Raw genomic sequence first — 12,045 nt, 5'->3', positions numbered from 1 at the left:
ACTCTGGATCACCTACCGACCCATGCCCTCACCACATTTTCAACAAAGCAGACTTCATCATAGCACCACACCTCCGAGACGTCATCAACTGCTCCTTCAACTCCGCCACCTTCCCTGAAAGCTGGAAACACGCAGAACTCAGTGCCCTTCTGAAAAAACCCACAGCTGACCCCACCAAACTCAAAAACTACCGACCCATCTCGCTCCTTCCATTCCCGGCCAAAGTCATCGAGAAAGCTGTCAACAACCAGCTCGCCGCCTTCCTCGAAACCAACAAATCCCTCGACTCCTCACAGTCCGGCTTCCGAGCCAAACACAGCACTGAGACCGCCCTCATCGCAGCAACAGACGACATTCGAACTCTACTAGACAATGGAGACACAGTTGCTCTCATCCTCCTCGACCTCTCCGCAGCCTTCGACACAGTTTGCCATAGCACCCTCCTACAACGCCTCAGAAACATCGGAATCCAAGGAAAAGCACTGGAATGGATCACCTCGTTCCTTGCCGGAAGAACCCAGAGAGTCCGCCTCCCACCATTCAAGTCAGAGGCCACTGAAGTCATCTGTGGCGTACCACAAGGATCCTCACTCAGCCCTACCCTCTTCAACGTATACATGAGCCCCCTCGCGACCATCGCACGCCAACACAACCTCAACATCATCTCCTACGCAGATGACACTCAACTTATCCTCTCGCTCACCAAAGACCCCAACACCGCCAAAACCAACCTACATGAAGGAATGAAAGAAGTAGCTGAGTGGATGAAACACAGCCGTCTGAAACTGAACTCAGACAAAACAGAAGTCCTTATCTTAGGTACCTCCCCCTCCACCTGGGACGACTCTTGGTGGCCAGAGGCCCTTGGAAAAGCACCCATCCCGACAGACCACGCTCGTACCCTGGGCGTCATCCTGGATTCCTCACTCTCGATGACCAGACAAGTCAACGCCGTTTCATCCTCCTGTTTCAACATTCTTCGAATGCTCAAAAAAACATTTCGCTGGATCCCCACCGAAACCAGAAAAACGGTCACCCACGCATTGGTTACTAGCCGCCTGGACTACGGCAACACCCTATACGCAGGAACCACCACAAAACTCCAGAAAAAACTCCAAAGCATCCAGAACGCAGCAGCCAGACTCATACTAGACATCCTGCGTAAAGATCACATCTCTGATCACCTGAAAAACCTTCACTGGCTTCCCGTTAATAAGAGGATAACATTCCGCCTCCTAACCCACGCACACAAAGCTCTTTACGAACTTGGACCCGAATGCCTCAACACACGACTTTCATTCTGCACCCCCTCCCGCCAGCTACGCTCTTCCAACCAAGCCTTTGCTGCTGTCCCTCGCGTTAACAAATCCACTATGGGAGGAAGATCCTTCTCATACCTGGCGGCTAAAACCTGGAACTCACTTCCCATTCACCTTCGCCTCACCCAGAACCACCTAGCATTCAGAAAGCTACTTAAAACTTGGATATTCGACAAGTATATCCCCACCCTTCCTCAAGCGCCTTGAGACTCTCTAGGTGTGTAGCGCGCTATATAAATACCAACTTGACTTGACTTGAGGTGGCGATTGCCACTGGGAGTCGTGCGCTGTTCTGTATTAACCGCTGAAGAATAAAGCATGTTGTTGTGTCTCGTTCCTGTGTCCGTTCATCACAGCAAGTATACACACAGCATAGCTGAATATGCAGTGGCCCCGTCACTTGTACACATTCAGTTGTATTTTTAGGCAATTTAAACGCGTGATGAGCCCATAATATATGGTAAACCTGAACTACAATGCACTGGAATCATGAGGACTAAAACGTCTCATACCGCCGAAGGAGGTACACGCAATAGGAATGGTAATTGGCTCCAACAGCCTCTACCAAAGGTGTCCAGCCCTGAAGTCCAATGGGTCAAGCACAGCCAGTGCACGGGATCCCCGCCGTGGCAGGCTATCTCTACATTTTGTATACCTTTCCCTCAAAGCGGAACGGCAGAACGGGACTTAAAGGAGCCAGTCCCACCCCTTCGACTGTGCTTAAGTTTTTTTGCAAATTTTTTCGTGTGTACAATAGTCTTTTCACTATGTCCAGTGCGGATCCTTCCCATCAATTTATACTTTGAAGCTAGGCAACCCGATCCAAGTCTCGCGGTGCTTCGAAAAAGTTCCCACGCCTTGAGAATGCCCTCTCTCTCTCTCTTGCACTTTGTGCCCGCACGAGCAGGCGCGCATGCGTAGAAGCAAGTGTCTGCCTTTGGCCTGTCGTGTCTCTCTCCTGTCTGAGCGTCTGTCGCTTGGTTTCTCGGGGGAAGGGTAGTATCTCGCGAGACTTGGAGTTTTTGCGAGAGTTTGTTGAAGATGGCGCCTGTTGTGACAGGGTAAGTCTGGGATTCGGGTCTTTGGAGAACGGGGTGGGTTTTGGTAGTGACCGATAGTTGAGACTTTGAATGAGTGGTTACAGCATTTGCATACCTTGCTCCATACACATCAACTTTATGCGCAGCTTCGGTTAACGTACAACTCTGGTTAGATCGCAGTCCGTGTCCCGCGGAGAAGTCTCTGCTCGGGCTTTGCTGAAGAGTGCGTCTAGCTGCCTTTTTCCTAATCATGGTTATTCCTTTGTTATTGCTGTCTGTTTCTTCGGATACCTTCCGATCTTTGTGCAATCCAGTGATTCTGGTCTAACACACAGTGTAACTCTCCCATCATATGCGGCTGCCACAGCCTTCTCCTTGCCAAATGGCCCCTCCACTACCCCTCTTTCTGGTTCCAATCTGCTTCTCTCCCAGTGGAGTTCCTAATTCCACTGATTTCAGTAAAACTCCTCCATGCCCTATTTTCCAATGAGGGTCCCCCATTCCCCTCTGTCCAATGGGACTCGCCCCTGCTCACAATTCCAACGAGACCATCTCCACTCGCCTTCTTCAGTGGGGTCTTCCTCCGTTCCTTGCCTTACAGTGCGATCTTTCTGCATGCATTTTCATACAATGGCGTTCCCCTCTGCCGCTACACCTGTTGGCATCCCCTCTGGCGTTCCTAGTTGTGGGAGCCCCCCTTTGGTGCTCATGACCATGGGGGTGCTATAGTGCTGGTCTTTGCTCAGATAGTACGCTGTGCAAAACAGAATTTGCCTCCCCACTATCTGTCATCTTTAATAGTCAGTGTGTTGGGAGAAGAGTTCTTTTGTGTCGCTCCTTGCTGCAGGGTATGCCCTCCGGCGTTCCTTGGTTTGGGGTTTGACCCTTCCAGCAATCGTCCACAGTTGGACTTTTCCCATTAACCCCCTTATCACACCAGCTGTCTGGTACCAGGCTTTCCTTGTACCACCCGCCCCTAGCTGTCTACTGCTGGGGTTTTCCAGTTGCAGGGACTTTTCCCGTCAACCCAAGCTTGTCGGTTGCTGGGATTTTCCTGTCGCCCAAGCTGTTGGTTGCTGGGCTTTTCTCATCGCCCGAACTGCTTTTCCCGTCGCTCGAGCCGTCGGTTGCTGGGTGTTTCCCGTCGCTTGAGCCGTCGATTGCTGGGCTTCTCCTGTCGCTCGAGCCGTCGGTTCCTGGGCTTCTCCTGTCGCTCGAGCCGTCGGTTGCTGGGCTTCTCCTGTCGCTTGAGTTGTCGGTTGCTGGGCTTTTCCAGTCGCTTGAGTTGTCGGTTGCTGGGCTTTTCCAGTCGCTAGAGTTGTCGGTTGCTGGGCTTCTCCCGTCGCTCGAGTTGTCGGTTGCTGGGCTTCTCCCGTCGCTCGAGTTGTCGGTTGCTGGGCTTCTCCCGTCGCTCGAGCTGTCGGTTGCTGGGCTTCTCCCGTCGCTCGAGCTGTCGGTTGCTGGGCTTCTCCCGTCGCTCGAGCTGTCGGTTGCTGGGCTTCTCCCGTCGCTCGAGCCGTCGGTTGCTGGGCTTCTCCCGTCGCTCGAGCCGTCGGTTGCTGGGCTTCTCCCGTCGCTCGAGCCGTCGGTTGCTGGGCTTCTCCCGTCGCTCGAGCCGTCGGTTGCTGGGCTTCTCCCGTCGCTCGAGCCGTCGGTTGCTGGGCTTCTCCCGTCGCTCGAGCGACATATGGAGTTTCCAGCTTTACTTTCAGGGCCTTCTAAAATGACTTGCCCCATGCCTAAGTCTCCAAAGTTGCTCCTTCGCCTCCCTCTTCAAGTAATTTGGAGAGGAGCCACATAATGAGGAATAGGAGCCAATACACTCAATCAGTGGCACTCTTTTTCACTCTTATGCATGTATATATGTGTGTATATGGTATTTTTATAGTGCAAGCCCAGCCAAAGGGCAGCACAAACTCAGTGAATAAGAGGAGAGGAATCTGGGTTGTGAATGGTTAATGCATTATGATGTAGTGCTTGTTAAGGAGGTAAGTCTTTAACTCGTGCCTACATTGGAATAGCATTGGTGGTGCTGGTAAATGTGGGGATGTTGTTCCAGATCCTGGGTGCTTGAGTGGAAAAGGCCTACTGCCTTGTTTTTTCTTTTTGACACTTCTTAGTCTGCTATCCGATGGTGTCCTGGATGCTTTACTGGTGTGCCAAGGTCCATCAGAGATGGTGAGCTTGTCTGCAATATACTCCAGGATACTGGCTATGATAGTTGTGTAAAGGAGGCCACTGGATTTGAAGATGATGCGGGCTGCCTAGAGGAGACAAATGAATTTCAGCTGGATAAGGGCGGTTTATCATATTTTTTGAGGCCCTGGATGAAACGTGCTGTGGCATATAGGATGCCCCTAAGGGATGCCAGTGTGGCATTTGGTAGACCATGGAGTAGGGTGTTAGCACCATCCAGACGTGCGATTCGGAGTTTTAATAACTATTCTGTAGTCTCTTTCTGGAAGAAATATTTTGACTTTCTTTAGAAGAGAGAAAGCTAGTACCAGGCAAATTGTGTTTTTTTGGCACTGTGTTCCTTGAGGGTGAGGTTGGTTTCCAGTGTGAATCAAAGTGACTTGACATTTGGGGGAAAATGGGGATTGAAACTGTAAAGGTTTTGCTCATCTTCTTTGCTTTACTGGTTTGTAATACACTGCACTAGTGAACCATTCCTTTGACAATCCTGCCTTTATTCTTTGTACCCAACCAGTGTTCACCCTGCTTTGCTTGAGAATTTGGTTTTTCTCATGTGACAATTCAAGTCAATAAACATTGCCCCACCTCATGCTCCTCATGCATGGTCACCGGCTGTGCATTGAAAGGAATATTGTAGCATACCTTTCAAATGTGTCCTTTTAATGAGTGTACCTCCTGCTGAGTTGTCTGGAGATTCGTCTACTATAGCCTTTTTAATGTCATTAAGGGCAATGCTGGTCGCCCAATTTAGGCGAGATGAGATTCCTATTACTTCTCAATAATGGTTATTAGAAATTGTTACATTTTAAATAATTTGCATTTTAGACGTGCCAGGAGATTTCGTATGTCAAGGACTTGCAATTTTTTTTCATGTGGAATACTGAGATTGCTTTGGAATTGCACTAAAAGAAACGTGTCCCTGAGACCTGTATCAGGACATTACTACTTTGCATTTTATTGGGTTTGAGAACATTCTGAAATAGTATGGTGGGATGGGACATAACGTCTTAGGTGGGTTAATGGTTTTTTTAAATCTGGTGATCTGCACAATGTAGCAAATTGTATGCAGTAGAATGCGGGGATCAAGGGCGGAGTCTGGTAATAAAGTATAAGTTGCTTTACTTATCTCCATCGTTTAGCAAAACTGAGTTTTCAGTACACAAGTTTATGTATTCACTGTCCGCTTGAATTTATATATTTTTTATGCACTTTACACAGAAACTGCTAAACTTAGATGTCTTGACTGGGGGTGAATGTATGATCCATTCAGCATTCCATCCATCATTTGTTTGTGTAGCACTTTTCACCCTATGTGGTATTGCTCACTGTGCCACTGGATTCAAGCTAGCCTGGCTGAAGAAGGGTGACATACACAGAAATCGGTCCCAGGATGCTTGTTTCTGGTCCAGGGAGGACCTGGCTTGGCAGTTCGGTCTGGGCTGTTCCCATGAGGCACAGGGTCAAGATTGATTTGACCACTCGCCAGTTAAGATCTTGTGGCACCGGGCAGGTTCAGTTCCCAAAGTTTAAAAGAGTGCGAATGGGTGGACAATCTTTTAGAGTCCTGACCGCCACTCAGTGGAACAAGCTACCAAAGAGGCTGCGACTGGAAACATCAGAGTCCTTCTTCGGGAGAGAGCTCAAAACAATTCTGTTTCCCAAACCCTAGTGCTTGATCTAAAGAATACCCCCATTCATGCCAGACATAAGTGAAGCGGCGGCATCTAAGCAACCAGCGCGGGGACACACTTGCTAGTGTAACCAAGTTCTTTACAAAATGTATTAAATAAAATAAATAAAATATGGCTAGGTGTAAACTGGGGTGGCATGTCGAGCAAAAGAACGATGGATTTAACCCGATCTCTTGACTGAGGGGGAATGTATGATTCATTCAGCATTCCGTCCATCATTTGTTTGCGCAGCACAACTCCGATTATACAGCCAGTGATATGTCTAGTAATATGTCTAGTGAAATGTCTAAGTCAGGCCACAACATAGCAAGGGATAATGCCTAAACTGATTAAGTTGTCAACGCAGTGAATGGCTCCAACGGAAGAACAACTAATTTCAACCGGAGTTTTGCTACTTAATAGCTATTTATTCATTTTTAATGAAAGAAATGCAATACATGAATTCCAAAAAAGTTACATACATTAAATAAAGGTGAGTTGGACACAACACAATAAAATTACACACACATTTACACTAGTCAAGCATATCCCAGTCATTCAGTTCACATACATACACTCATACAAAACTCGACACAACATGGGGTAGCGGATGTGCCAGTGTGAGGAAGTAAAACAAAAACAAAACAGAACTTCTCTGTAAATCAACAGAATGTTACAAAATATTTTCTCAAAGGAAATAGTACACTCCAATAATTTAGTAACAATGACAATTGTCAACAAACATTTCATCAACAATGTGTACTTTACAATAAAACTCGAGTGTAGTATCACTCAACACTTGGGTTTATAAGAGCAAGTCCTTAGACAGAGGCCTCTGTATTGGAGTGTACTATTTCCTTTGAGAAAATATTTTTGTAACATTCGTTTGATTTACAGAGCAGTTCTGTTTTGTTTTTGTTTTACTTCCTCACACTGGCACGCCACCCTCCAAAACGACCCTCCAAGTAATACTACACCCTCCAACTCCACCCTCCTAATCCACCCTCCAAGACGACCCTCCAACTCCACCCTCCAAGAAATACTACACCCTCCAAATCCACCCTCCAACTCCACCCTCATAAAACACCCCCCAACATCCAAATACACCCTACAAATCCACCCTCCAACTACACCTCCACCCTCCAAATCCACCTGCAAACTACAAATACACCCTCCCACTCCACCCTCCAAATCAAAATCCTACAAAAGAAAAAACACACTTTGTATATGTCAGAGTGTGGTTGTGCGTGTAAATGTGTGTAACTCTAAGACTCTTTACTACTCACTCTCACTCCTTAATACTAAATATTACACTCTAGACTACTAGCTCTCTAATACTCTCTACTAATCACTCCTTACTACTCACTCTAATACTGTACTACTTACTCTACAACTCTCTAATACTGCCTAATAGATTTAGTAATGAGAACAAATGCTGTGAGGTACTGACTGTAATACTCTACAAAAAACTGTCTACTACACACAACTTACTACACACTACTACTCACTCTTTACTACTCACTCTAATATTCTCACTACTCACTCTACTAGTTACACGACAAATATCTAATACTCTATACTCACTGTACTACTCAATATCAACTACTCACTACTACTCTCTCTACTACTAAAGTACTTATTCAACAACTCTCTAATACTCCCATTTCACTTTAGTACACAAATAAATACTCTACAGTACTCACTATAACGCTCTATTACACACTCTACTACACACCCTTTACTACACTCTCTACTACTCACAAATACTCACTCAAATAGTCACTCTATACTACTCACTATCAAATATTATCAATACTCACTCGAATACTTACTATCCAAATCCATAACACTCTCTACTCACTATAATACTCAATTTCAACTACTCGCTACTACTCACTCTACTAAATAGCATCTAATGTATAGTACTTACTGTAATACTGTACTACACACTCTGCTACACTCTCTACTACTCAACGTTACTCACTCATAATTAGTCACTCTATACTACTCACTCTTTACTACTGAAACTAAAAATACACTTTGTATATGTAAGGGTGTGGCTGTGCATGTAAATGTGTGTGGCTCTAGGACTCTTTACTACTCACTCTCTCACTATTTAATACTCACTCTTTCACTTTTTACTACTCGCTCTCTAATACTCTCTTTACTAATAACTCTCTCCTCACTATCAACTACTCACTCTACTACTTACTCTGTGTGTGGGTGCTAATGCAATAGGTCTCGCATATGCAAGCGATTAAGCTATTGGCAATATAAATGACAATGCAATTTATTTATGATTTAAAAAAAAAAGAAATGTCATGAGCAATGCCAATAGCTCTACCTTTTAATAATGCCGAGATCATTGCATTGTAAATGCTTGTTATATACATTTATTGAGTTTTCAAAATCATTTGAAAACATTCAACCTTTCTTGAAATTTTGCCCAGGCTTTAACCACAGTAAACATTTAACGGAGGAAAAAGAAAAGGAGAGGTCACATTCTACATAATGCTGTAAATACACACAACAAATCTCAAGCTCCAGTCTCTTGTTCCTCATACATAGGTGAAGGCAATGAGTCTCAAAAGTCAGCTAAGAAAAGGATCCCAAATCTCCTAGAATATATGGAACTCAATTTGATCTTCTGTTCCTAGCTTTCCATAGACAGTAATTATATCGTCCATTCCTTATGGGTCGATGCATCCATTTTTTCCATTGACTAAGTATACTCAGCTTAGCCAGAGCTAGAGCAGTGTCCAGCCATCTTTTTTACGATTACTCATATCCGCTATATTCTGGGAGTGGCTCAAAAGTGCCGGTTTCATTGAGGGTGTAAGATTGGTCATTCTCCTTTGTAATGGCGCTCCAAATCTTTTACTGGTAAGGTTTATTACTTGTCTAGTTCCATACAGTGTGTACCATATTGTGATGTGAACAACAGTCCAGATTAATGCAGTTTATAGAGATCCGAGACAGTCTTGAAATATTTAAAAAAAAAAATGAACTGAAGAAGTGCCTCCCTTAAACAAGAGTTGTACTCCAGTTCTACTCATTTCTCATCTGTGTAGGATTTTTTTAAGTTTCCCCTGCCATTTATGTTTAGGAATGTTCTTGGTATGTTTTGAATGCAGTTTTATGATGATTAGTTCATATAATCCTGAAATCAGTTTTTATAGTGGCCCAATTTAATTAGGTGATACTGTAAAGGAAATGACATTAAGTTCCAAGATGCGTTACCTAGGTTTGTTGTTATGTAATGTCTTAGGTGCAGATATATCCAGAATTGAGTCTTAACCAAATGAAACTCTTGTGACAACTCGGACAAAAAACATACTTTAACAATTTATGAGAGTCTGAATGACCTTTTAGCCAGTCAGATAGGCTTACTGGCACCTTATCCATGGTAATCTCAGCATTAATCCTGAGTTCTTAGTAGTTTTATTCATTCTTTATCCGTGTAGGGTTTTTGAAGTCTCCCTTGCCATGTATAATTAATGTTCTCAGCAGATTTTGAATAAAGTTATGTGGTCATGACTTTGTATCATCGTTTTACAAAGTGGCTTATTTAATCTGTAACGGGGGTGGTAGTAAGCCCCAGAATGTATTATCTGTTTTTGTGACAAAACAATGCCTTCATTGCAAATATTTCCAAAATTGAATCTTAACCAATGGACCTCTTATGACCAGTATGTGAAAGAATTACGGTGATCATTAATGAGGATCTGGTCAAAAGTCTGAATTCCCTTATTGGCCGAGTGAGCCCAGCACATTGGCACCTTGTCCATTGTTATCTATATATTGTTCCAAATTGGCATGGTGCACAAATCCTTGTGTGCCTAATAGATTGTGCCCCATTTGCCACTCAGATAACATGTTTATCAGAACATTAGTAGGTGTGTACTTCGTTCGCTTGGGTTGTGTGTAAATTACTTGGTTTCCCTCATTCACTTTTGTAAGATGTTTTCTAGTAGAATCCAATCTGGCATTTCTAGATTTCGGGCCAGATGTAGGTCACCAAATACCGGTCGTTAACGGCCGATTTAGGCCGTTACCGACCGGTATTTGGTGATTGAGATGTAGGGGGCCTTAAATTTCCCGATTTGGTATATTTACAGAATCGGTAAATTTACTGATTCTGTAAATTACAGAATCGGTAAATTTACCGAATCTCAACTTTGTGATGTAGGTGGCACTGAAAACAGTGCCTCCGGCCCTTAAGAATTCGTTATTTACCATGACATACTATGTCATGGTAAATAACGAATTCCTGTGTACATGCACATCTGTGCATGTACACCTGTGCCATGTGGCACACATACATGCCCTTAGGGCATGTATGTGTGACCCCCAGAATCAGGGGTGCAACAGGGTGTCAGAGTAACATCCTGTCCCCCTTGCAAATTCGGTAATTTTACGGAATCAGTATTTACCAATTCGGTAATTGGCGTTGATTCCTGTGGGCCTCTAGGCACATAGGAATCAATGGCAATTACCGAATCGGTATTTACCGATTCGGTAATTGACATTGATTCCTATGGGCCTCAAGGCCCATAGGAATCCATGGCAATTACAGAATCCGGTAAATACCGATTCATTAATTACCGAATCATACCGATCCGGTAATTAATTCGGTAAAATTACCTACATCCCGATTGCCAGTTCTTAAATACCGAATCGGTATGATTCGGTATTTAAGAATCGGTAATCTGGGATTACCTACATCGGGCCCCTGGTATTTAAATGATATGCTATTTGGGAGTAATGATGTGCTTAATAATAAGGGCTTCCGGTTTTATCCTATTTATTTTTATTTTTTCATTTGTTCCTGTAATTATCCATATTTACAAAGTCAAGGTGGCTAGTAGTGGTCCCAGAATGGCAAATTACTGCACAATCAATGAATAATAAGAGTCAAAGCAAATCAGTCCAGTGTGGATAAATCTGTTTCACTTTCAATTTGGCTAGGGTACTACTGTAGCTCAATACACCTACTACCAGAGGTGCTACTTAAAAAACATTGCGGCAATCGGTGGGTCCAATACATTAGTAATAGATCAGACATGACTCAAACTCGGGAAAGCAGATCTCCAATTTCACATCTTGCCTCAACTCTCACGCTATATGGTGATAGTTACCCCAATATTTCCAATGTAAGTAAGTCAGTGTTTATTGTTTAGTTAGTTAAAACCATAACAATTAAAAAAAAAACAAATGTTATACAAAACAGGTTTAAAAAAGAATTAAACAATACATTCATTTCATCTCTACTTAGTACTTCTAAAATGTCATGTTAAAATTCAGTGACCATATGTTCGTTCGTCCTTTTTTTTTTTTCCTTGCCAAATTTCTGACCCTTTTAACAAAGCTTTCTAAATACTTTAAGGAATTTGATTAGTCTACTGTTCAATTGTGGGTCAGCAGGATTTAGGCACGCTGTTATTGCAGCTCTACAGGACCTAATTCCTCTCTCATTGAAACTTGGTTTTAGGAGAATCGCTAGATCATTGTACAATTTATTGCATGTTCAAATTACATGAATGAAATCTTCTTTGTAGAAATTGCACAGCCGGCATGATTTAGGACCTGTATGCACCCAGGCTGGCTGATCCGCCAAAGATGGTAATTTTTCAAAGCGTAGTACCATTAATTGCTTTTTTACGTTAATTGAGAATGTCTGATTCAAATATGACGCCGTAGCAAGAGACTTATAATTGTTTATCACCATCCAAGCATGCGACCTTAACCTAAAGATATTTGTATCAAGTTGTGCTGAATGGATTTTTGATACCTTTGTTTATTGCTTGTTTGAAGGACTGG

The 12,045-nt window shown here is 43.6% G+C and overlaps 1 protein-coding gene across 1 annotated transcript in view; it reads left to right on the top strand.

Annotated features, from left to right (window-relative positions):
• Positions 1-2,266: 2,266 nt before the first annotated feature.
• Positions 2,267-12,045, top strand: part of RBPJ (recombination signal binding protein for immunoglobulin kappa J region) — a 310,932-nt gene continuing 301,153 nt past the window's right edge. The window contains exon 1 of the mRNA XM_086964005.1: positions 2,267-2,380. Coding sequence (XP_086820131.1) covers positions 2,361-2,380 — 20 coding nt within the window. The 5' untranslated portion in view covers positions 2,267-2,360. The remainder of the gene's footprint in view (positions 2,381-12,045) is intronic.

The sequence above is a fragment of the Lissotriton vulgaris genome, chromosome 3_2 (assembly GCF_964263255.1).
Source record: "Lissotriton vulgaris chromosome 3_2, aLisVul1.2, whole genome shotgun sequence".
Lineage (NCBI taxonomy): Eukaryota > Metazoa > Chordata > Amphibia > Caudata > Salamandridae > Lissotriton > Lissotriton vulgaris.
This window is presented reverse-complemented; position numbering and strand designations above follow the sequence as displayed.